Source organism: Lampris incognitus, chromosome 8 (assembly GCF_029633865.1).
Source record: "Lampris incognitus isolate fLamInc1 chromosome 8, fLamInc1.hap2, whole genome shotgun sequence".
NCBI classification, from domain to species: Eukaryota; Metazoa; Chordata; class Actinopteri; order Lampriformes; family Lampridae; genus Lampris; species Lampris incognitus.
In genome coordinates, this window is record NC_079218.1 from 6,300,583 (window position 1) to 6,326,725 (window position 26,143).

General features: G+C 48.8%; 1 protein-coding gene across 1 annotated transcript in view; it reads right to left on the bottom strand.

Annotated features, from left to right (window-relative positions):
- Nucleotides 1-5,410: 5,410 nt before the first annotated feature.
- Nucleotides 5,411-26,143, bottom strand: part of cxadr (CXADR Ig-like cell adhesion molecule) — a 59,354-nt gene continuing 38,621 nt past the window's right edge. The window contains exons 2-7 of the mRNA XM_056285312.1: nucleotides 20,441-20,610; nucleotides 14,470-14,674; nucleotides 8,783-8,938; nucleotides 8,484-8,606; nucleotides 7,025-7,163; nucleotides 5,411-5,740 (exon numbers count right to left, since the gene is read on the bottom strand). Of these exons, the coding sequence (XP_056141287.1) occupies nucleotides 5,455-5,740; nucleotides 7,025-7,163; nucleotides 8,484-8,606; nucleotides 8,783-8,938; nucleotides 14,470-14,674; nucleotides 20,441-20,610 (1,079 nt within the window). The 3' untranslated portion in view covers nucleotides 5,411-5,454. The remainder of the gene's footprint in view (nucleotides 5,741-7,024; nucleotides 7,164-8,483; nucleotides 8,607-8,782; nucleotides 8,939-14,469; nucleotides 14,675-20,440; nucleotides 20,611-26,143) is intronic.

Below are 26,143 nucleotides of genomic sequence, written 5' to 3' on the forward strand. Positions count from 1 at the left end.
CTGCGTGTTGGACTCCACGCACAGCTGGTTGCCACTAGGCCGACGTCATCAGCTAAATCGGGGAATCGCCGAATGACAAGAGCTACACAAGTGAGCGTGGAAACCAAGAAAACGTCACAAACGCTTACTATGACGTGACCGGAAACGGTGCAATTAAACAAGCCGATACCAAATCTTCTTCTTCCGGCTTGGCGTCCGGACGGCGTCCCGCGCCTTACCCGTGCCCCGGTCCACAGGGTCAGTGGTTGTGTCAGCAGGGCATCCGACGTCACATTTCGCCAAATCATCAGTACACGCGGACTGACAAGACCACACCGGGTCGGTCGATACCGCAATCGGTGCTGCGCCCTCACAGGGTACCGATGACGGGAACTATAAAGTCCGCTGTGGTGACTCCTGGGAAACGGGGAACAAGCCGAAACGAGAGGTCGACATGACTCAGTCGGTATAAGTTGTGTACTCTCTGCGCATGCTCGTCGCGTCACGCTGTCGCTAAGCAACAACCAAGATGGCGGGTTACGGTCAGAAGAGGTCCGTGGAAGGGACGATGCCATGAGGTTTTAATCTTTTAAATTCCAAAGCCCAGAAAATTATTTTTTCTGCATGACGTCACGGCGTAACCCGGAAGCCAGAAACTTTTTTTGGCGTTTCTGCGCCAGGCGAGCAATTCTCATTGGAATGAACAGGCGCCATTTTTAGACCCGGTATCCGGTTCTACTATAATACATCCAATGGCAATGACACGCAGACAGTTTAAGTGTAACAAGTCAAGTCTGTGGGACAAAGTGGATGACTTGTCTTCGTCCACAGCCAAGCTGGGACAGAAACACCGTCAGGTTTTTGGTAGGACTTGTCTTCGTCCACAGTCGAGCTGGGACAGAAACACCGTCAGGTTTCTGGCAGGACTTGTCTTCGTCCACAGCCGAGCTGGGACAGAAACACCGTCAGGTTTTTGGCGGGACTTGTCTTCGTCCACAGCCAAGTTGGGACAGAAACACGGTCAGGTTTTTGGCGGGACTTGTCTTCGTCCACAGCCGAGCTGGGACAGAAACACAGTCAGGTTTCTGGCAGGACTTGTCTTCATCCACAGCCAAGCTGGGACAGAAACACCGTCAGGTTTTTGGTGGGACTTGTCTTTGTCCACAGCCGAGCTGGGACAGAACACCGTCAGGTTTTTGGTGGGACTTGTCTTCGTCCACAGCCAAGCTGGGACAGAAACACCGTCAGGTTTTTGGCAGGACTTGTCTTCGTCCACAGCCGAGCTGGGACAGAAACACGGTCAGGTTTTTGGTAGGCTTTGTCTTCGTCCACAGCCGAGCTGGGACAGAAACACGGTCAGGTTTTTGGTGGGACTTGTCTTCGTCCACAGCCGAGCTGGGACAGAAACACCGTCAGGTTTTTGGTGGGACTTGTCTTCGTCCACAGCCGAGCTGGGACAGAAACACCGTCAGGTTTTTGGTGGGACTTGTCTTCGTCCACAGCCAAGCTGGGACAGAAACACCGTCAGGTTTTTGGCAGGACTTGTCTTCGTCCACAGCAGAGCTGGGACAGAAACACCGTCATGTTTTTGGTAGGACTTGTCTTCGTCCACAGCCGAGCTGGGACAGAAACACGGTCAGGTTTTTGGTAGGCCTTGTCTTCGTCCACAGCCGAGCTGGGACAGAAACACGGTCAGGTTTTTGGTGGGACTTGTCTTCGTCCACAGCAGAGCTGGGACAGAAACACCGTCAGGTTTTTGGCAGGACTTGTCTTCATCCACAGCCGAGCTGGGACAAAAACACCGTCAGGTTTTTGGCAGGACTTGTCTTCGTCCACAGCAGAGCTGGGACAGAAACACAGTCAGGTTTTTGGCAGGACTTGTCTTCATCCACAGCAGAGCTGGGACAGAAACACCGTCAGGTTTTTGGCAGGACTTGTCTTCGTCCACAGCAGAGCTGGGACAGAAACACAGTCAGGTTTTTGGCAGGACTTGTCTTCATCCACAGCAGAGCTGGGACAGAAACACAGTCAGGTTTTTGGCAGGACTTGTCTTCATCCACAGCCAAGCTGGGACAGAAACACCGTCAGGTATTTGGTAGGACTTGTCTTCGTCCACAGCCGCCACGGGACAGAAACACCGTCAGGTTTTTGGTGGGAGTTGGTGTGAAGCAGTAGAGGAGGCGGCTGGCGTAATTGTGCCCTGCCAGCCTCATTGATAAATTGGAGTCATTGAGTGGTTAGAAAGTCACCTCACCTGGTGCCGGGTGATTAAAATGAATCACAGCGAGGGGAGGCGGGAGGGAGCAGGCCGGGTCCCCGGGGGGGAGGAAGCAGGGGCCTACGTACGCGGGAGATAAAACGAGTTATTTATGCTCGAGTGGACGGCTGCCAGCGCCGCTGCTGGGGCGGAAAGAAACAAAACGTCACCATCTTAACTCCGTTCCGTGGTCTTTTATTATTCAAAAATACAGCACAGAAGATACACACATAAAAACTAAAATGGTTTTCACACGATGTGCAAACCTCAAAGAAGACTTCCGTACAATATAAGTAAGCCATTTTTAAGATCTACAGTTAGTATCGTTAGTAGTACTCGATGTTCTGAGCGGAGAGGGGGACGGTCCAATTGCACAGTCGTTCTATTGGGTCGGTACAGTTAATCAGTGGGTGAAAGTCTAAATGAAACGATGGGGGCCCCATCCAGACGACAAACTCCCCCTCTGTCCACACACACACACACACAATCATATACACACACACACAATCATACACACACACACACAGACACACACACTTCCTGGGGTTGAAGAAGAGCTGACAGATTAGATTCCTTTATGTGGGCAAGTCCAGGTTTCACTTTCCTTACTGTAGGAAAATGTGGCTCATCGTCACGGGTGTGACGTGACACCTGCCACAACCAGGAAGTAAAGAGGCCAAAAAAAAAAAGAAATACCTCTGCACCTGTCACTTCCCCTTTAATCCCCGAAATACACAAACACGCAACGCCACAAATTCAAACCGGACCACAGACCATTCGCTCTGTGCAGACGAGACCCCGCCGCCCCATCGCTCCCTCCATAGACACAAATTTGCCAAACACGTCACTGCAGAGCATTAAATATACATACAAATACCTTTATATCGTTAGACTGATCTGATTAGTGATAGTGTTACCTAGACAGGATATTCATTTTTACATACAGCAAAACAAAAAAAAACAAAACAGTTTGTCATTAAAAACAGCATTACAAGTGATGAATTTAAAACTGGAAAATTTTTGTTTTTGGAATAGAAAATAAAAACGACAACTTCGGAATGGTGCCACTGCTCAGCCAGAGAGCACTTTTGCACGAGAGGGGGGGAGATGACCATAACCGAATCGAGGTTACAGAAAGACGATTCGTTGACTAATTGTGAACCGATTAGTATATTCCGGGTCCGATGGTAGGACACGTTAATAACTAGATGTAAGCTACACAGCCTGGCTCAACTATGGTGACCACCTGGACCGCAGCAGCTGTCTATAACACAAGTCAATTGTGACAGAAAGGCACAATGGAGGTCATTAATTCCAGCCGTGTGGGCTGCACAGGGATTAACTAAGGGGTGGTGATTAAGGCTAGATTTATATGTTGCTGCAGAGTCATTAGTCAGAGCAAAAAGACAAACTGTTTCCAGCTAATATTCTTAACGTGGGGAAATCCTGACTGGCCGACGAGAGCGGATAAGGCTGCAGTACCTCTGCCCGGACTACAGGGAAACAAAACGTGGTCCACAACTACAACAAACCAACAAATGCCATTTTCCCCTCGGACGAGCCGCCCCTTTCTCGGAGCACGTCCCGGCTGAGACCGCGGGCTCTCGCCTACGGGAACGCACTCCGACGGTGCGAGTAAACACAGAAGCGAAGACCGACAGGCTACGGGGGTTAACCTCATGCAGGAGCAGGCGTGAACCGAAACACAAGCTCCAGTGATTCGGCCTTCGCAGGGCTTATAACGTTCCACCCTCTTCATAAGTGCTTCCTTCATATAATTGCGTCTATGTATAGACGTGTTGTATCCTTCATTAAAAAAAAAATCCAATTAATGTCCGGGGGGGAGCAGCTTAGGGCTTCATATTGACCGTGAGTGAGAAGGTTAATCAAGATATTGGCTCCCTGTAATGTAACTGCAAGTAAGGCGGATTAAGTATGCCAGACCTTCAGGCTGGGGTCACGGGAACCACTGATGATGAATTAAGAGTAGCTACTGCAGTCCTGCTAATGTGTGTGTGTGTGTGTGTGTGTTGTCTTTCAGAGGTCATGGGTGTTCTGTAGGAACAGAGGGGTTGGGGGTTTGTTACCAGCCAAACATTATCAATGCGATTGTTCAGTGAACCTCATTGTCCACCAGTTCACCCCCGCTGCTCCTTCCAACAACCCCCTGGAGGGGAGTAGGGGGTACTCTATTGTTTTCAACAAAGGCCAAACAACAAAAATCCACCCAATCACAAGATGCGATCGGTCCGCTCCGCCCGCTGAAACCAGCCAATCATCTGCCCCCGGCCCAACCCTTGACCCAACTGCAAACTGGACCAACTCAGATAGTAAACAGTCAAACAACAAGTTGCCTAAATGTTCCTGCAGCTTGCCGACACGGCCGGTGGGATCGGCTATCCCATAACTAACAGTGGGAGGGATGGGTTATAACGTCAGTTCAAATCTCTGGGAACCCCTTTATGTAAAAAAAAAAAATCTGTTCAAATTTTAAATTCACATAAGTCTGCATTTGAGCATTTAACGCACACAGCACCTATTATTCACAGAGGTTATTGGATTGATTTAAAAGAAATTTCTCATGCTGCAGTTTGGGTATTTCATCAGTTAGGCAACAGCTGAACTACACGTTTGCTAAATTCCCCTCCACATACACACAGGCAACCACACAGCTGCTATTCTACACATACATGCATACAGCGGTACACAAATCGCTGGCCAGTTTGGGGCCTCAGTTTGCTGAACATATATTTCTACTGAAAGGGCCAACTGAGAAAAAAAAAAAAAAAAAAAACAGAACAAAAAACAACAAAATACATGCATTCGACTATGTACAATAAATTCTGTATATTGACCACTGAGCTGTGTATCAACCCTAAAATTACTTCTTTTTTTTTTCTCTGTGCGAAAGTCTTGGAAGAGATTCATAAAAGTTTTTTTTGTTTTTTTGTCTTAGGTAAAAAGTTGATGTGGTCTGATGTGGTTTGCAGCGCTCGTCTTCTCAGCACCACACCAGAGCCAGGCCTTCATAGAGGGACTATTCTCCCTTTTGTAAATAGCGAAGAGCAGTAAGTCAGGCTCGTCAGCCCAGCCCAGCTCCTTTTCCATCTTCATCGGCTTGCCCCATCCTACATCCCGCCCGACCCCACCCCCACCCCCCCACCCACCCACTGGTCCTCCTTGCACCATCCTGTCCCTACTGTGAGAAAGGGGTGGTGCTAGACGATAGAGCCGTCCCTGTTCTGGGCGGGGATCATGACAGGGATGGCTCCCATGCGGCTGAGGTTGGGGCCGGCCATCTTGGAGGCGGTGGGTGGGGGCAGTGGGGCATGGCTAGGAGGCCTCTCGAACTCCTCTGACGAAGGGATCTTGTCGTACTGGGGCTTGAGGGCGTACTCGTGCAGGTTGGAGGGCGACATGGAGCCCAGGGAGGAGCGCTGGCTGCCCACGCTGGTGAAGCTGCGCGCTGTCGACACTCGGCTCTTAGGAGGGGGTACGTCCTCCCTGCAGGTGAGAGACGGGGGAGTTAACACAGGGAGACAAAGAGCTGAACAATCAAACTAATTTTTGTTTAAGAGCAACACCCGACGCCCGTCTGAGACAAAAAAATAACCCGTTTTCTTACTGAGGTTTATTGATGCTGTGGTGTCAGCACCATGGGTACAATACAAACCCAAAAACAACCTAACATAAAAAGACCACCTGAATAAACAGAGTAGGAAGAAGGGACGAGATACAAGAAGAGATGGAGTGAATAAAAAGTGACATTCGGTTGGAGAGTGCTTTTGTATGACTGCTTAGACTGTGTCTGCTCTGGTCAGCCACACAGTTGCTGTGCAACAGCCTGAAGACATCGAGCTTAGTGTCCAAACCAGCAACATCACGTACTCCCCCTGACACCACATCAACAACTAACACCACATTAACAGCTAATAAGCAGCAATAATCCAGTTAAGAGCTTAATCAAACGGCACCCAAGGGGCCAGTGTCTGTTTGGTGCACAGTTTGTCCACATTATAGAGTTTCAGCGTGTCTGTGCATGCGAGGCAGAGCCAGCGGTCTAATCCTCTTTGTCCCACAGTGCCAGTGGTGCCACATTGTGTTGTTAGACAGATACAGTCCGGAGTAGAGGAGTGGCGGGCCTCGGGGTTGGAAGAGAAGCCCGAAACGGGACGGATGGAATGCTCTGACCCTGAGGGTGGGTCCGGAAGAGGGCTAGAGCCAGACATGGGATCCACAGAGCAAACAAAGCTTTCAAACTGATTACGACAGCCATTTATTTGAGGAAGGGTAAAAAAAGAAAAACGCTGATTTGGCGACAACCATTTTCACGGCTGCCGGGGCTCTGTAGGTGTGTGCTGTGTGTGTGTGATGCGTGTCTGAGACGAACCGTGGCCAAATGACAGCATTATGAGACGCTGCCCCCCCCCCCCGGCATTTTAATGGCAGCATTTTACCTAATTTTGAATAGTCAAAGGAATATTACTCTAATTCAGGGGTGGGCAATCTTATCCAGAAGGGGCCGGTGTGGGTGCAGGTTCTTGTTCCAACCGAGCAGTTACACACCTGTGTCTCCTAATCAAGTTCCTCAGCAAAGACTCCACTGGTTGATTAGCGGGAACAGGTGTGTAACTGCTCGGTTGGAACAAAAACCTGCACCCGCACCGGCCCTCTCTGGAGAAGACTGCCCGCCCCGCCGCACACCATTACAACATCACTGCTTTGTTAGGTCCGCAGACAGCTTTGTGTATTTGAGAACCAACTCTCATCGGTATTTTGGGAGCGCACCTGATCTCGTTACAGATTTCCTTCTCGTACTTCTTCCTGTGACGGGCACGGCAGCAACAGAAGAGGATGATGGCGATGATGATGAGGATAAGCAGCACAGCTATGACGGCCCCTGCGATGATGCCCGCAGTGTTGGGAGCTGGACAAGACAAGAGAGATGAGGTATGGGGGGAGTCGGTAAACCGAAAGCAAAACACACACACATACTCAGGGGTCATTCAAAACCCAGCATCAACCCCAGAACCATAATCACACAACTACATAACATGTGCACTTTATCTCTGAAAACAAGTACGTTAAGCAACGTTGGTGTGTGTCCAAACCCTAAGCAGTTCAAATAACTGGTCACTCATGTGCCCTTCGTTTTCTAAACAAGTTGAGATGTAACAAGATGGCCGATATTGACCTGAGTCACCGTCGTCCATTTGTCAGCGGAACAAGGATGAGTAAACGCTTACTATCCACTACCAAACTGTCAGTGTGGCAACCTGACCGCCCAGGACTGTGGACTGCTCAAAATCACTGGCGTGGGACTACCGAAACTTCATAATATTTACACCACTCACTGCAAAAGGAAAGCCACACATGTCATTAAGGACACCAGCCACCCCGCTCACGCTCTGTTCTCGCATTTTCCAGCTAAGAAAACGCTACCGGAGCATCAACTCACACACCACCCGTCTCAGTAATGGCTTCCTTCTACAGGCAGTCAGGTTGCTGAACAGCTGACGCACCCACATGCATCCTACATCATTGTGTTATCCTGTACTGTGTACATAATGTATGGATTCACTGTGTACTTTTTTTCTCTCTCCAATTGTACTTGACCAATTACCCCACTCATCCGAGCCGTCCCGGTCGCTGCTTCACCCCCTCTGCCGATCCGGGGAAGGCTGCAGACTACCACACGCCTCCTCCCATACATGTGGAGTCGCCAGCCGCTTCTTTTCACCTGACAGTGAGGAGTTTCGCCAGGGGGACGTAGCATGTGGGAAGATCACGCTATTCCCCCTAGCCCCCCCCCCCACTCGAACAGGCGCCCCGACCGACCAGAGACACATACACACATCCGGCTTCCCACCCGCAGACACGGCCAATTGTGTCTGTAGGGACGCCCGACCGAGCCGGAGGTAACACTGGGATTCTAACCGGCGATCCCCGTGTTGGTAGGCAACGGAACAGACCGCTACACTACCCGGTCCATTTTTTTTTCTTTTTGGGGATGCTGTGTACTTGTGTTCTTTGTCCTCGTGTCCCTTGTGTTAAGGCAGAGAGAGCCAGAGCACAAGAACGTCGCTGTATTCTAAATACTCATGAGAATAAAGCTGAACTCGAGCAGCACAGTTTACAGCCAGTTGTTCCAGACTGACAAATGAAGAGGCGAGAGAGAGAGAGAGAGAGTTGTGTAGCAGCCTCAACACTAACTGGTGTTGGAACGGAAAGCTAGGTGGACACTTACGTGGCGTGATGTTGAGCTGCAAAATGCACTCCTCGCTTCCTACGCGGTTGTTGGCTGTGCAGCGATAGGTGCCAGACGCGCTGGCAGATGCATTCCTCACATTCATGCTACCTGCCGTGGGGTCTGCAGGGGGAGGATGAGAGAACTTCATGAGGACAAGAATCAGACACATTAAGATAAATGCACATCATTCTGGAACAGCGTCGCCGTTTGACCTTTAAAACAGCCAGTTTTGGCTGTCGAGAGCATGCGGCTCTGTGTTCGTCTGAGCGTACGAGAGAGGAAGAGTGAGTCATTACCCAGGACAGCAGAGGCAGGCAGCAGCTTGCTGTCACTGGTCCTCTCCCAGGTGTACTGCAGGGGTTTGGTGCCCTCGCTGGATAGGCACCTCAGCACAATGTCCTTGCCCTCCTCGGTGAGGCCTTCTGCATAGCACCTTGGCTTGGACGGCTTCACTGTGGAGAGACAAAGTGAAGGGAAGGGTGGGGGGGGGTGAGAGAGAGAGAGAGAGAGGAGAGAGAGAGCATAAGATGTGGCAGACATGCCCAGGTGGTCACATTAGCTTGGAACAACAGAATGCATAATGTCTACACACCCCAGCCCTCCTAAATCCCCCCAGTAAACACACACACACACACACACACACACACACACACACACACACACACTCTCTTACTCAACCCCATGAAGCCCCTCATTTCTCAGTCCCACACTGCGAGGACACATTGACTGTGTGTGCAGAGGTACGTGTACTGTCGATTTCCCTCCTGCTTAAAGCAGCAGTCATCAGCATAATGAGAGCAGTAATCAGGGTAATTGATACAGCTGCTGTCATTACAGCTGTTGTCATTACAGGTGCTGTCACTCAGAATAATGGACACACACATGCAGACACACACACAAGCACACAGGCACACACACACAGTGCTCAGGGTAAAGGACAGAAACTGGGCCTCTAGTTGAAAGCTGAACATGTGCAAACACACTCCTCAGTCAGTCAGTGTTGGCAGGAGATGAGATGGGGAATGTGAAAACAAACAGAGCTCCAAATTAAAAGCAGACCAACTCCAGTGAAGGGCAAGAGGGCAGACACACAGTCAGCCAGGCACTGAGGAAGGGAGATGGGAGGGTGAGAAGGTAGGGGAGAGAGAGTGGAGGTGGAGAAAGGTAGGGGCTATGAGGGGGGAGAACTTGATGCCACAATCACTCAATTCAACTCTGCAGAGTGTGTATGTGTTGCATATATATATATATATATATATATATATATATATATATATATATGAATATTGACCATCCATCCATCCATCCATTATCCAAACTGCTTATCCTGCTGTCAGGGTCGCGGGGATGCTGGAGCCTATCCCAGCAGTCATTGGGTGGCAGGTGGGGAGACACCCTGGACAGGCCGCCATATATACATACACACATACATATATATATACATATATATATATACATACACACACACACACACACACATATATATATGGTCAATATCCCACTCCTAATTTGTTGAGCACTTTTATCAACACCATTGACGGTTTCCAGAAGAAGAAAAAAAGCTATATATATATATAAATATATATATATGCGAGTGACAGAGAGAGAGAGAGAGAGAGAGAGAGAGAGAGAGAGAGAGAGAGAGAGAGAGAGACAGAGAGAGAGACAGAGAGAGAGAGAGAGAGAGAGAGAGAGAGAGAGAGAGAGAGAGAGCGAGCGAGCATGTGTTTGTCTGAGAACAACAGGCGCTGACATCATAGTGCAGTAATGGGCTCCATAATAACAAACCCCTGGAGAGGGGCTGGCCAGATCTGAGCCGAGGGGGGGCTTAGCAGGCAGAATGGTGTGGATTAACGGCAGACAGGCTGCTTTCTCCCATGGGAGCGCTCCGTCTAATCTAAAGCGCGGGGGTCAGGGCAGACGGAGAGGCGCGGGGCTGGTGGAGATATTGAAAGAGCTGTGATTGACGGGACGGAAGGGTGACAAGGGGCCAAGGTTGCATTGCTCCTCACTCCGCGGCCCCCTCTTCCTCCGTTGTGATGTCACACGGATGCACGTTCACGCCCGGGCGCACACACCGTGGTAAACGTCAGAGAGCCAGGACATTTTGAGGGCCTCTTTTAAAAAGTGAAAGTCGACACATCCGAGGGCGGTGAGGCACAGCTTCTCATATCGGGAGCGCTGTCCCGTGAGCAGATTTGTCTGATATGAGAGAGAAAGGTGAGGTCAGAAGAGAGGGGGACTCCAGAGGACTACCTGGCTCTGTCAGAGAAAGTACTGCGATGAAAGACGTGGGAGGTGGACAAGACTATACGACCACCGAGATGAGCGCAGGGCTAAAACTGTGGCCTTCCCTTTGCACAGGAGGCCTGCTGCTTGCAGGACGGCACACGTCTTGGTTACTGGACGGTCGGAGGAAAGGTATCCCACTAGCGAGTGCCAACGTCACGTCCGGAGCGTTAAAAGGGAATGGCTGCAGCCATGGTCTTAACGGTGATAAGGATTGTTCGGACGCAGCTCTCTGGAAGACAAAGTTGAAGTGATCGGCTATTGGACGGCTCGAGTCCACCGGGAGACGGCGAATGCTTGTGAGAGCTGCTGACGTGCCGGTTCATCTACTTCCGTTAGCTTCACTGTCAGACCTCGGCCGAAAGATTACACGCGGCTATGGACAACGCCACCTGTATCGAACCCGGACGGAGGACAGATTCCTCCGCGTATGTCAGCGTGTAAACTTGGACGGGAAGTGTTCACGACAGGGGACGCAGGCGCCCCGGTGTACAGTCTGACACGTGGCCCTGCGTGTGTTTGTACTCATGCAAGTCTCCGATGTTCTTGGGACCATCTACCTTGTGACAAGTTTGACCTGAGGGTAAGAGTGCGGAGCAGGCAAGATGTCCTCCTCTCTCCTTGTCACCGTTTCTCCGCCACGAACGCCTCCCGCCCCTCGGGTCAACAGCCAGCAGCCTGTCAGCTTCTGTAGCCTCCAGCTAGCTTCTGTTCCTGCACCACCTCCCTCCCTCCCTCCCTCCCTCATTCGCTCACTGTGAGGGCCAAACTTTCTGCCCATAGTTGGCCCCCAACAGGGGTAAGATTTACATTTACGTCTTGTCCTTTCGGCTCACAACCATATCCAGTGACGCACAATGTGTACGTGGATTAAACACGCAATTCCTAGATCATTAACCTTTACAAGGAGCCATTAGTACACAGTGGAATGGTCAAAACCACGGTGCCCCCACTGAAACAGTCCTGCGAAATTACAACAGTCATGCACAGGAGGAAACAGCTGAGGAGTGAGGTAGGATTTTTTCAAAATGTTCCTTCAAGACCGAAACTTGAAGTAAAAAGAAATGGGAGTAAGCCTATATAGGAAAGAGGGCTGCACAGGACAGGAGAATTTCTGGAACAGACATCTTCTCGGCTCACGGTGGAAGATGACAGCGCTACACAGTCGTACAACCACATATGAAAATTCAATTTATGCAAAGTTTTGTTCTTGGTGAGTCCGACCCGCAAGCATTTGACCGTCTACCATAACCTACTCTGTACAAGGAAATCACAACTATCAAAAGTCAACACGCAACAACGACGCTAACAACTTAGTTTCTCTTCTGCGCCGCCCCGGGTTGCCTCAGCAAGGGATATCTAATCATACGGATCTGAAGATATTTTTCTGACAGCGACCATTAATAAAAACCAAGTGGTCGATGACGAATAAACGTCTCTCAGCTTCTGCTGAAACGAGACATCATCCTCTTGGTGTAAATCATGGGCGTTGACCTGTAAGTAGTAGCTGAGCGGGGTTGTCGCCAGGAGGAGCAGGCTGCCCCGTGTGAATGCTCAAGCGGCTTTCAGCATGGGTTGTAGCAGCGACGGCTGTGGTGACTAACGCTTCGGTGATGTTTCCCCGGTCAAATGGTTGTTTTTATGTAACATGGCCTCCCCAAGGGCAGTGAGAATGCCCGTCTAGCCAGCCAGATCCCACCGCCGCTGCAAAGAGACTCAACGGCCATTAATGAGCACATTCATCTCCCTCATTAGAGCCGAGAGAAACGCTTAGCGGTGTGACAACAGGACTGCTGACAACCTGGCTCGTTTTTCAAGTCATCCTGGTCGAGCTCGTCTGTGCAGTGCAGCGAGTTCGTCACACGTTCTAAGAAACCGCACCGGGTCGACAACCATCCCTTTTACCGTCTGGGTGACGCTGCTTCGAACGCGGCAGCACAATCCAGTGACTACCTCATCGAACCAGCTGATAGTATAGTGGACGAGAGTGTTGTTTTTTTCTGCATGCAAATAGCAGGCCAGTTTCGAGAGGCAAATGAACTTTTGACGTCACTGCTGACCGACCAGCAAGGCCAGTGTGCATGTTTGTGTTCCTCGGTGTTTGCCAAGGGAGTGAATCAGCTGACTTACACAACAGTAATGTGTCATTCACAAGCCATGCAATAAAAAAAGAAAAAGGCTCGCCAACTGTAGGTCAAAACGAAACTCTTGCAGTGGTTCTGACACATTGCTTTAAAAGACTAAATCATTTCATTTGAACCAAGTTCAATATGTGGAAAAATAAATAAATCTGTTTCGCTCAACAGTACTTGAACAGTTATCTTTGCCTATCCAGTTTGTGGTGGGGAACAGATGAGATCGTGGAATATCCGGATTTTTGTTTTAATAGTTATAATGAAAAATTTTATTTAGCTGCAAATGTTAATTAGTGAAGTGCGGCAAAACAATTTCTTTCCTCAATTTATCCTGACTGACATTCACAATAAACAAAATAATAATCAAGATTACACCACCAAGCAAACTAGTCAGAATGATCACTTGGGCCATAACCATACAGCCGTTGTGTAAAATAAGACTTGTATGATGAAGAACAAATGTTCTAGGTAGGTTAAAGCCACATCACATAGCATGTTTGCAGGGATTATGTTACCTTTATCAGACAGAGGTGTCAACTCATTACACTCCATCCCCATCTTCAGTCTGACTAGACCCTAACTGATTTCTGTGAGGGAAGGGGATTCGATTTTCCCCAACCAATCACTAGAGAACCACGTATCCGCCTCAACCTAACGTTTTTTTTTTAAGTTGACACTGATGTGTAGTCATGCTGACATACAGGTTTTATTTTATTTTTTTATACATTTATTTCTGATTTTTCCCTTTTTCTCCCAATTTAGTGGCCAATCGCTCCCTATTCTAGTTCAAACTCCCACCCTCGTACTGCATGCGTTCGCCAACTGCATCTCTCCGGCCGGCAGTCTCGAAGGAGACGCCTCGTCACGGAAGTGGCAAGGTGAATCCAGGCCGAACCACTGCTTTTTCTGACACACCCAGACACGTATTCATGTGACGAACACAAGCCGACTCCGCCCCCTCCCGAAGACAGCGTTGCCAATTATTGCTGTTTCATCGAATCTGGCCATAGTCGGATCTGACGAGACTGGGGCACGAACCCCGGTCCCCAGTGGGCAACTGCATCGACACAAAGCCGATGCTTAGACCGCTACACCACCGCGGACCCCCGACATACAGGTTTTGCCAGTGTTTTGAGAGCGGAGTGAAGTAAAAACAAACTACTTCGTGGGGTGATATTGAGAAGACATGCCGTCTTAACGCTTGACAACAGCTCGACAATGGGGTTAGTCCGGCCCATGGCGCTGACCAGTTAATTGTTAGTCTCCCCACGGCACCCATTGGCTAATCGCCATTTCAACCGAGAATCCACTGTTTCATGTCATGATGCCAGACCAGAAGAATCCGTCGACTCAGTGGAGTGGCTGGATTCAAAGGTCTGGACCCAGGCAAGGGATTACGTCAAAACAGTCAAAGCAAAGAGGACATGGGATTTGGAGAATTTCTTCTGTAAAGAGCGAGTGAATTTATTCTGTGACCAATCAATCAATCAATCAATCAATCAATAAACAACCTCAGCACCAAGGGAAATGTGGAATGCTGTGGTGATGAGTTCACTCACCCATGACGGTCAACAGCATCTTCCTGCTGCGGATGCCAGGAGCCTTCTTCACCTTGCACTGGTAGGTACCCGTGTCCGTGGACTTCAGCCCAGTCAGGTTGATGGAGGCATCGCCATTCTTTGGGTCGGCCGAGTTGAAATGGGCACGGCCCTTCATAACAGGATAGTAGTCCTCGTAGGCCCTGTCGCCCGAGTACAGTATCACCTGGAAATAATCGAGGAGGGGGCTGTATTGAGTAATGGGTTTCACACGCTGCATCCAGGGTTGGGTAATGTTCACATCTGAACAGATACCGGTGCCTGGAATTCAGTACCAGTACCCAACGGTGCCTTTTTTTTCGGTACTTTACTCCCTCTGTAATAACAAAAATGTACTTTCAGTTGTAAAAAGAATAAGTCCAAACTTCTCAATTTCAACACTGTTATTTATTTAGAACATTTTGTTGTAACACACCACAAAATAAAACCCCTCCCTAGCGCCCTACAACCTCCAGCCCGTCACAGCCACCGGGGCATAACACGAGAGCGCTGCTGTGTGTCTCGGAGGGAGCACATGTCACATCCTGATCTAGCAGTCTTAGCGGCAAGGTAAGTTCATGTAGTGGGGTTGGGAAAACAGGGAAAAATAATAGAGTAAACCCCCCCCCCCCCCCCACAAATGAACAATTTTCGGCTCGCCGTTGCCCTGACTATGTTGGACTTGAACAAGCTGTAGGTTTAGGGGAGGGGCAACACAGTCTTGCTGTCTCTCTCTCACGTATATTCTCTCACCCAGATGTGCACTTGCAACAAGCCGTAAACTAGGGCGGATTTTTCTGTAAGGCTCATAAGGAATCTCATCAATATTTATTTTGATTCACAACACAACCCACTCTCAAGGTACCGACATTTTGGCACCGACTGATATAACATGACTAGGTACTCGGTAGTACTGATGTAATTCAGTCGGTACTCCTAAAAGTATCAAGTTTGGTACCCGACCCTAACTGCATCCGACCTGTTTACCAAGAACGGCCCCCCACAGAAGAAGCACTTTGAAATCTGCGCTGGGGGATAGGAAAAATATTATTGTCCAGAACATCAAAGGGAATTGAACCCAATATTGATATTAGATCATGATCTGCTGACACACGCCTGCTTAAGAATCCACATGAGGTTCATCACACTGAACTGTCTGGTGATGTAAATATCAAATATATAATATATACACATATAGCATCAGGCTAACGCTAGTTTTCAAATAATGCTCCCTTAAATATTTCAGACCTCATTCTGTGACAAATTTTAGGTAATGGATGCTCCTTGTCATTAATCTGGACACCAAAGTTGAGTAGCATGATACGACAATATTCGAATTTCATCTCGATGCAATGTCACTGAAAGACAATAAATGATAATATTGAGTTATTGCCCAGCTGTACTTGGAATGAAATGTGTGCATGGCCCTGTGCACTGAACCGTTAAAATTATGTCGTGCAGAGAGAGAGAGAGAGAGAGAGAGAGAGAGAGAGAGAGAGAGAGAGAGAGAGAGAGCGAGCGAGAGAGAGAGCAGTTCCCCTTTTATCTTCCCAACGCCCTTCAGTCTGGCAGCATGTGCCATTTTGCCCTTTCCGCGCTGCAGAGGTATGGACTTGGAACAAACAAAGCCACCACTGTGGAGTCAAATCAACACCTGCTGTGTCAACAAGGCAGTGCAGCCCCCCAGCACCAACCAACAGCACCAACCAGCCCTGCCAAAAAAAAATCTGTCCAACGCTTTAAGGCAACAAGGAAATGCCAACAGATGAAAGCCGGGTGGAGTCAACAAGAAAACTAACACTAAAAGAGTTGTGGGGGTAGAAGAAACAAAAAAAAAGCAACCCATCCATCACCAGAGGAAACGGGAAAGAAAGGGTAAAACCAAATGACAATGAAAAGAGTTCCCATTCTCTCACAGGCTCCTCTCAAAATCCACGGAGACAGTCGTCGGTGTGGTTTTCTGTGCCACGATCAACGTCGGGCGCACATATACAATGATGCCCCTGGGTGTAGCGGAGGAGGTGGGGAAAAAGAAGTGAACATGGCAGGAGGAGAGGATGCATAATGAATCCATCAGAGGAGGCAGATCACGCAAGGGAAGCAAGGGAGGAGCGAAATAAAAGGCACACCGAGTCGATAAAGGGGTTCTGATGAATAGACAAGACGGGCTGCCTTGTGTCTGCCTGTTCCGACTGGAGCAAGTTCTGGTCGGAGGACCCGGCTCAGGGCAGACAAGAGGGGGGTGCTGTGTACATCCTGCACATATTAGCCATGCAAACAGGTAATTGCCGATAACATTCCACCTTGCTCTCACAGGGGGGAAAAGCTGGGCCATCGAATTTCAGCAGGGATCAAAACATCAGCGGTAATAATGTGAGAGATGAGACCGCGGAGCAGAGGAAATGAAACTGCCCCGGGCACAGAAAAGTCTTACGCTCAGACAAAAAACACTTAGGACGCACATGCACACATCTCCAACACAAACTCCCCAGTGCACGGTAACCTGGCAAACCAAAGCAGTCCGATGAAGCAGACTATCCCCATAAAAGAAGAGGCAATAAAAGCAAAGGGCAGATGACGACGCAAGCTGGCAGGGATGGAGCAGACAGAAACGCAGCCTGTTGTCTGCGCTTGGTTCCCGAAACAGGTGGGACGCCCGGTGGTTAAAACCACCATCTGGTGTGGGCGGTCACCACGGATCAATTTTGGCGCACAAGTCAAAGGCCGCCATTGTAGTGTCAGAGAGGGCAGCGCTGTCGGCGGGAGGCCAGACGAAGAGAGAAGAAAGAGAGGTGATCTGTGTTTGACGGGTAAACGTAAAGATGAGGTCGTCGTCATGTGACATCGTCGCCGAGGGAGAGGAAGTGGGGGAGGGAGAGGGAGGGGCAGGGCTGATGCTGATTTGAGGGGCGAAAGCGGAGAGGGGTTGACACCTGTATACTCTCGACAGCCTGCTGAGTGTCTCTGGGCCTACCGCAGGGGCTTTTAACTCGGGGGGGGGAGATGAATTGCCTCTACTGTACACTTCCACAGGAGCCACTCCACTACCACACTGCGGGTTCTCAAGGTTACAATGGAATCGCTTCCTACAGATAGATGAAATGTCCTTCACCCTCTGTGGCCAAAGAGAGAACAACAGAACATGGCTGCAAGCAACTACAACTGTCACTGATGTGCAACAACCACGACAACTTTCCTCAGAACAACAGTGTCAAGGTCTGACGCCCGAACCTGCCAAGGTTTTGTCCTCACGTACAAATTCGTGCTGGGACATCTTCGGAAAACAAATCACTACGGTGCCTTGCTCACCACCGGAACAGGTGAATGCATGAAAAAGGATTAAGTCCAATGGGATACTGCAAAGTGATGCTTTTCTCTTAGTTACTTCTGTAAGTAAAATCACCATTTTTCACGCCGCTCTAATCTGGTTTTCATAGTTGTTTTCACCGTTGTCCTCACGGCAGTGGTAAACACCCGGGGCACACCCTCCTTTCAGCCAATCTGTAGCCCAGCCATGAGAGCCAAATGCAAATGACTGTTACTGTAGGCATGCCTGGCATCTTTCATTTCATCCCAACAAAGCAACCTACATTAGCTATGCTTCACCAGCCTCCAAAGGACCCTAATGATATGTGGGCTACGTCAGATGAACAGAGACAAATTCCCCGCTGGAACCAGTTATGAATAGCCTTACCTCTGACTGCATACAGATGGGATGTACAATTCGTGGGTTTAAATCCATTTCCCATGTTTATAAGTAGGGTGGTTAACATATGCCGTGATTTGATTTGTTGCATCTGCCTTGGGGAACTGCGGATGCAGATCGGCAAGAATGACAGAATGGCGGCTTGGCACGCAGCAAATAACCTCACTTACTCACAGTGACAGAGCTCGTGGTAATCAGGTATATGGCTACGTGCTCTGATGCTACAGACTAGCTCTACCATATAGAAACAGAGCAGATAGCACCTTCTGATTGGTACCTTAAGGATAGTTCTTCCTGTATTTGTCCATCTCACCCTGTGAGCAAATGTCCATTATTGCCTGTGGAGATCCAGGCCCCTCTGGCTATAAATTTTAGCCTTCCTCTAATTTCCTTGTCCAGCTGAGGACCTTTGGTCCTAGCAGACCAGCCTAATCCTTTTGAGCGCTGTCACATATACTAAGCACACCCTTGAAATTAATAGGCCACTAATTACCAAGAATTTACTGTGCACATGACTTCCTACTAGCCTGAGTACATGAATGTAAGTATGTGTGTACTATATATTATGTGACAAATTCTGATAGGCTTGCAGAATGATCTTGTTCAGAAGATGACTGACCTTAAATTTCTAAAGCGGTTTCACAGCTCTGAGGGCAGTGATATCAGGAAGATAGCATGGCAAGAAAGAAAAAGAGAAAGAATAATCTGAGGCTGACTACATTTTTTAAAAATTCAATACATCCTTACAGCTGTGTAAAGCACAAAAAAAAAACCCTTGAAAGGGAACCACCCACACTGGATTCTTCATCTCCTTTGAGAGTCATTGAGACACTGAAAAAAAAAACCCAAAATACAATACAAGCTTCATTAAAACCATTAGCCTACTAAATAAAGAACAAAAACATGGATTGAAGCCATTTTAACCCACTATCACAAGTTGACGATCACCGGGTCCCATGCCAAATAAAAGTAAGTCGATCAAAAACAGATAACTGATGGGAATATGGTGCTCGCTCCACAGCACACCCACAAACAATGGAGAGATCAGTGAGTAGGGGCTGGAGGCTGGAGGACAGGGCTCCACCTAGGCAGAGACAAGGGTACAGTTGGGTCAGTGGGAAAGAGAGGAAGGCAAACAAAGGGGGAAAATGAGGGGAGAGGGACACAAAGAAGTCTAACGATGGACACCTGACCCATTTCTGGCCCTGGCCAATACTTCTGAGGCCCCGAGGATGCACAGCGAGAGCGACGGAGAGAGGGGGGGGGGGAGACGTGGGGGGATGTTGAGGGTTGAGCGTGCTGAGCCACAAGGGAAAGTCGTACCATTGGGACGATTCATGCCGAGAGTCTGTCTCTATTCCTGTGAACGCCCTGAGGACATTTGAAGCATTGAAGCTGCTGTGGAGCCCGTGGCTAAGGGCCATGCAGAGAATGGAAGACAGTAGCTTGGATAAAGAGAAACACTATGGTTCCCATTGCATGGTGTTGAGAATGGCCCCAGAGTGGAAATATATTTGGTCCAGGTAACTTTCAGCTTGCATAACATTTACCTCATCAGCACAACACCTCAACAAGAAAATACATACCTAGCAGCAAGTATATGGGCCTACTCTAATTCACCCCTTGCATAACATACAGATATACACAAACACCCATGAGCAGAAACAAATAAGGTAATGCTGAGCCATACACTTCCTGAACATATGGGACTCCATAGAGCTTTAAACCAATGCAAAAAAGTAAACGTTAACTGCTGCTTTTATAGAAATGTAGTTGAGGGGAGTGTGTAACCCAGCCACTGAGGATGCACAAGCCAGTGCATCCTTAGTGCCGGTCCCAAGCCCGGACAAATGGGGGGGGGTTGCGTCAGGAAGGGCATCCGGCGTAAAATCTTTGCCAAATCAAATATGCGGATCGGATGATCCGCTGTGGCGACCCCTAACGGGAGCAGCCGAAAGTAGTAGTAGTAGTTGAGGGGAGTGTGTGAAAGATTTCCCTGAGCCACACACAGGAGACCAGACCTGAAAGGTTCAATTCAGCTAGCTAACAAAAGGCAAGAACAAAGCCTCATGTCTCTGAATGCTGCTCAGATGACAACGTTCGAGTGATGAAATGGTTAAGAAACCAACTGCTACCAGACTAAGCTACAAAATTCTACCTCTGAAATAAAGTACTCTAGATATATCAAATCTGGAGACGCAATCCTGAGCACCCATTACTAGAAACCAACAACAAGAAAAGACTTACCACTTTGTCCTCCTTCTGATTGTCGGAGGCCAGCAAGCTCCACTCAATGTCCAGTGGTCCAGAGTCTTCAGGGCCCAAAGAGAACTGGCAATCCAGCTTTACACTCTGACCGCTGGCTTTCTCTATAGATGTCGGCCCTGTGGATGTAATTTCCAGGCCAGAGGCCACACCTGGATGGACGGACAGACAGACAGACGGAAAGAGCATTAAAACCTGTAACATACAGGGACATGTACTTGCCTAGGACTACACTTTTGGCCAACACATCAGGAATCAGGAACACTTTGTCATTTCATTTCATGTACTTGTGTACATGAAATGAAATATCGTTTCCCCCAGCCGACAGCAGTGCAACACAAAAACACATCCAAAAACTACAAGACCACACATATCCAAACCAGCACATACATTCAAACTGGGAAGAAAAAAAAAATCACAGTCCAAGGGAATGAACGCCAGCCAGGATGACCGTCAGAACTGCCAATGTGCATGGGCTAGCAGTTAGCTTAGCCTGCCCCACCTCCGCGTCCTGTCAGACCACCCTCGGTGTTTACCCCTTTGGTGCAGCTCCAGGCAGGGGCCGCAGTCCCTGGGCCCACCGGACGTAGCAGACCAAGCTCTCCCAGCCAATCCACCGCCAGCCCTCCCAGCTGGACACCCCTGACACACCTCCCCGCACTCCACATGACAACGCCAAAAACACCAGTCAACGCCAGGCGAGGCCACCGCCCACAGGCCACAGAAGACCAAGTTCTCCTAGCCGATCCAGCGCCAGCTCTCCAAGTCATCAAACGAAGACAAAACGAAGACACAGACGTGAACAAAGACACCGCATGGATGGTAGCGGGTGAGGCCGCCGCAAATGTGAATTCGCGCCACCATCTTCCCACACCGGAAGCGGAATCATGAGAACAGATGAACTCCTCTGTATAATAAACAAGTTGGACTTGAGCTACAGAGTTTCTAATTTTAAAACTAAGAACTAAACTAACTTAATTAAAATCACCATATGCAAGCTATGCATATCCATTCCAGAATGCTAAAGCACACTTAAGCTAATAGGTAAACAAGTAGTATATGGACTTGACCTGCAGAATATCTATACACACTTCTGCAAACACCGAGCATTAGGATTAACACTGGATAATTCCACCAACACTTCAACATGCTGCAAAATCTTTTCTGGCCATTTCAGAGTGTGCAAACCAACGACGGAGCCAAGAGCTAGTGCCTTATAGGGACACATGACTCCTATCATAATATTTACACAAGATTTCTTCAATGTGGGCCAATATAACAGAATGTAGCTAGCCTAAACTGTGAAACACTTTCAGTGTTTATCCAAGTCTCTTTAGTTTGTGTGTGCAAGTGCGTGGTCTATTGCACTGTAGGTCTGATTAGTAGTAAGCTTTCTATGACTCAATAGTGCTTTGTCTCGCCATAAAGAGGCTTGTGTTATTTTCCATGTTCAACCATTTATGCTGTAAAAATGTAATGATACCAGCTGGATAGCTCAGCCGCTGGAGATCGGCGGTTCAAACCCCTGTTGGGACGAGTCTCCAGTAAGAGTGCGTGGCTTAGACTCCTAATGCTATAAAAGCGTCTGCTAAATGAAATTGTAAATTGTAAATATGTAATAATCGCCTGGTGACATCACAATATTCACGTATAGTCAAGAAGTACTGCGCTGTATGAAATACGACACGTTGACAGTATTTTGCCAATTGAATCGCTGTCTGTTTAGTAATCGTCACCAGATTGTATGGTCCTCATTGTTCGAGAAGTATTTGTCAGTTACATTACCTGAGTTTGTAACACAATGACACTCTCACAAAGCTGCAGTTTGTAGCATTAACTGTGATCTGGAGGGAGACCGGACTCAATACAGCGGCATACAATGCTCTCCATTCACTCAGCCGATGACGCCTTTGTTGGTATGTTATTCAACTGGGGCAACTTCGAATAAATTCTCCCATCTCAGTGCTGTTTACGGTATCGCCAATATTAAATACGAGTGGGGAATATTTCCATCTCCCACACAAATAATGTTTCAGCGGCATATCGGCACAGACGCTCAAGGCTCACAGATGCTCTCGAGTTCTTCAATAAAAGAAAATGGAAAAAAAAATGTGTGTTTGTGTGTGCGAGTGTAAAATTCCTTTTCATAATGCAAATCATCTAGTGAGAAAAGAAACTAATAAAGCAGAACGTACCTAAGCTGAAGGAATGATTATAAGAGGCTGGAGCCCGTCACCCGAGTGCAGCCGATTCTTAAAGAGTTTTATTTTTAGAACGAATAAACATAATTTCCTGGTGCCATCAACTGGGCTAAGAGTCTCTATTCAATAAGAGATTTAAACCTCGGCAAGGAACACAGTCCACAGAGAATGGAGTTGTCACATGCTGCCTCGACACGTTAAAACCCCTCTGACAGCCCGCCACTTTCCAGTCACACACAGGGCGTTTTAAAAAAATCATATCACAACAATTTGCTGCGGCTGAGAGCCATAAAAGGCTTTTAACACGTCATACAAATTATACTGAATGCAGTGCAACCAAGAAATTCTTCACGGTGCGCGGCGCTGATAAAAACGTAAACGTCTGTGACCCGCGTTAAGCACGAGGGTGCTAGAAGTAAATAAACAAAGACCCGCGACCGACACCTGATGCTTTCTCCCATGTGTGTAAATATTTCACAAAGAAAGGACCAAACCCAGCGTTAAGAGCTGTATTCCAGACCGGAAGCCCACGATAAATCTACGCTAATCAATTCAAGGTATTGGCATGTTGATGGTAACGCTTATCGGGGTGTGATCGGATCCGGCAGGCCACCAGCAGCGGAGAGGCGGTCTGGTTCACATTATGATCGGATCCCGGCCAGCAACATCTGGGTGTAAGTGCAGTTCACACTGTGTGCTCATACTGGTGACAAAACACCATTTAGGGGGTAGAAACATCAGCCCCACAGGCAGTAGCCAGACATTCGGAGGGCTGCCAATTATTTAGACTTGCCTAATTTTTGCACGAACCGTTCCCGGAGTCTCTGTACACGAGCTACTGTGTGAAAGGATGGTTCGGTTTTTGTTTTCGACTTATATTCTTTATTTACCTACACCTGCATGGGGCAACTTTCTGGGGGGGGGGGGGATTTCCCCCGCTTTTTCTTCCCAATTGTACCCGGCCAATTACCCCACTCTTCTGAGCCATCCTGGTCTCTGCCGATCCGGGGAGGGCTGCAGACTACCACATGTCCCCTCTGGTACATGTGGAGTCACCAGCCACTTCTCTTCATCTGACAGTGAGGAGTTTCGCCAGGGGGACGTAGCACGTGGGAGGATCATGCTATTCCTCCCAGCCCCCCCCCCCCCCCCGAACAGGTGCCCCGAACCACCAGAGGAGGCGCTAGTGCAGTGACCAGGATACATGCCCACATCCGGCTTCCCACCCGCAGACACGGCCAATCGTGTCTGTAGAGACACCCGACAAAGCCGGCGGGAACATGGGGATTCGATCCCGCGATCCCCGTGTTGGTAGGCAACGGAATAGATCGCCACGCTACCCGGATGCCCATGGGGCAACATTCTAACATCCACCCATCCATTATCTGAACCCCTTCTCCTGCTCTCAGGGTCGCTGGAGCCTACCCCAGCAGTCACTGGGTGGCAGGTGGGGCGACACCTCTCTCTCTCTCTCTCTCTCTCTCTCTCTCTCTCTCTCTCTCTCTCTCTCTCTCTCTCTCTCTCTCTCTCTCTCTCTCTCTCTCTCTCTCTCTCTCTCTCTCTCTCTCTCTCTCTCTCTCACACACACACATTCATACCAAGGGACAATTTTTTTAGTAATGCCGATTCACCTGACCTACATGTCTTTGGACTGTGGGAGGAAACCCACGCAGACACAGGGAGAACATGCAAACTGCAAGACAACCCAGGACGACCCCCAAGGTCGGACTACCCCGGGCCTCGAACCCAGGACCTTTTTTCTGTGAGGTGACTGCACATTCTGACATTGTACACCAAAATAGCAAAAAAAAAAATCCTAACCTGTTCGTCCTGCCTATAACTGAAGAAAAAAAAACCCTTGTTTGGAGGTTACAAGGTTTCTGCAGAATACTGACAGATAACCCTCATCATCTAGACTTGCCCCGCCTGTCACTACAAGCAAGAATAAAAACGAGCATGGGCCTATGTGCACAGAAACACAGAGAACGAGGGACGCGGACATGAGCTCAAAATGCATGGTGTAGGCTGTAATCTCTAGATAACAGAGGCTTTGGATCGGGGCAGCCCATTGACCTTAATATGAGCTACATCAATGGTGCCCCTATTCATGTTCTGCATGCCACATGCTCAACCACGGACAGTGAATAAATGTCACCGGGTGATTACTAGATATGTCATTAAGGGGTTACATTATCTCTCAGCTTTATTATATATATAAAGAGAGAGAGAGAGAGAGAGAGAGAGAGAGAGAGAGAGAGAGAGAGAGAGAGAGAGCTAGATACACAGCTACAAAAATCCCCAGCCACCCAGAAAACCAGGTGCTCACTCTATCGATCGCAAAGGTCAGAGAACCACTGCACAGAGTGAACACAGAAAGCCACCGGACCGGACGGCGTACGTGTTGGGTCCTCCAGGAATGCTCCGACCAGCTGGCTGAGGTCTTCACAACTATATTTAACCTCTCACTGCCCCAATCCATAGTCTTTAAGACCACCTCTATCATTCCTGTCCCCAAGAAACCAACACCCACATGTCTGAATGACTACTGACCCATAGAACTCACCCCCGTTGCCATGAAGTGCTTTGAGAGACTGGTTCTGGCTCACATCAAAAACACTATCCCCCCCACATTCGACCCACATCAGTTCCCCTACCATTCCAAAAGGTCTACGGAGGATGCCACTGCCACTGCCCTGCATTTTGCTCTGACCCACCTTGAACTTACCAACACATACATCCGGATGCTGTTCATAGATTATAGCTCTGCCTTCAACACTATCATCCCCGCCAAACTAACCACCAAACTCCTCTCCCTTGGCCTCAACCCCTCCCTCTGTAACTGGACCCTGGACTTCCTGACCAACAGACCTCAGTCTGTTAGGTTAGGTGACCACACCTCCTGACCCTCAGCACAGGTGCCCCTCAAGGCTGTGTTCTGAGCCCCCTCCTTTTCTCCCTCTTTACCTAGGACTGCCTGCCAATGTAATAGTTAAGTTTGCGGATAACACTACAGTCGTTGGCCGTATCCCCAACAACGATGAGACGGCCTACAGGTGTGAGATTCAGCACCTCACATCATCGTGCACTACCAACAATCTTGTCCTCAGTGTGTAGAAGACAAAGGAGCTGATTGTGGACTTCATGAGGTCTAGAAGCTGCAGCCATTTCCCCATACACATCAGTGGGGTGGAAGTGGAGTGTGTCTCCAGCTTTAAATTCGTTGGAGTCCACATCAGCGAGGAACTTTCCTGGACATTAAACACCCAGGCCCTTGTGAAAAAGGCCCAACACGCCCGCATTTCCTGAGGAGGCTGAGCAGCACACGTCTTAGCCCCCAAAATTCTCACCAATTTCTACCACTGCACCATAGAGAGCATCCTGACCAGCAGCATCTCAGTGTGGTATGGCAGCTGCACCTCAGTAGACCAGAAAGCTCTGCAGCGGGTCGTCAAGGCGGCCCGGCATATCACCGGTACCCAGCTCC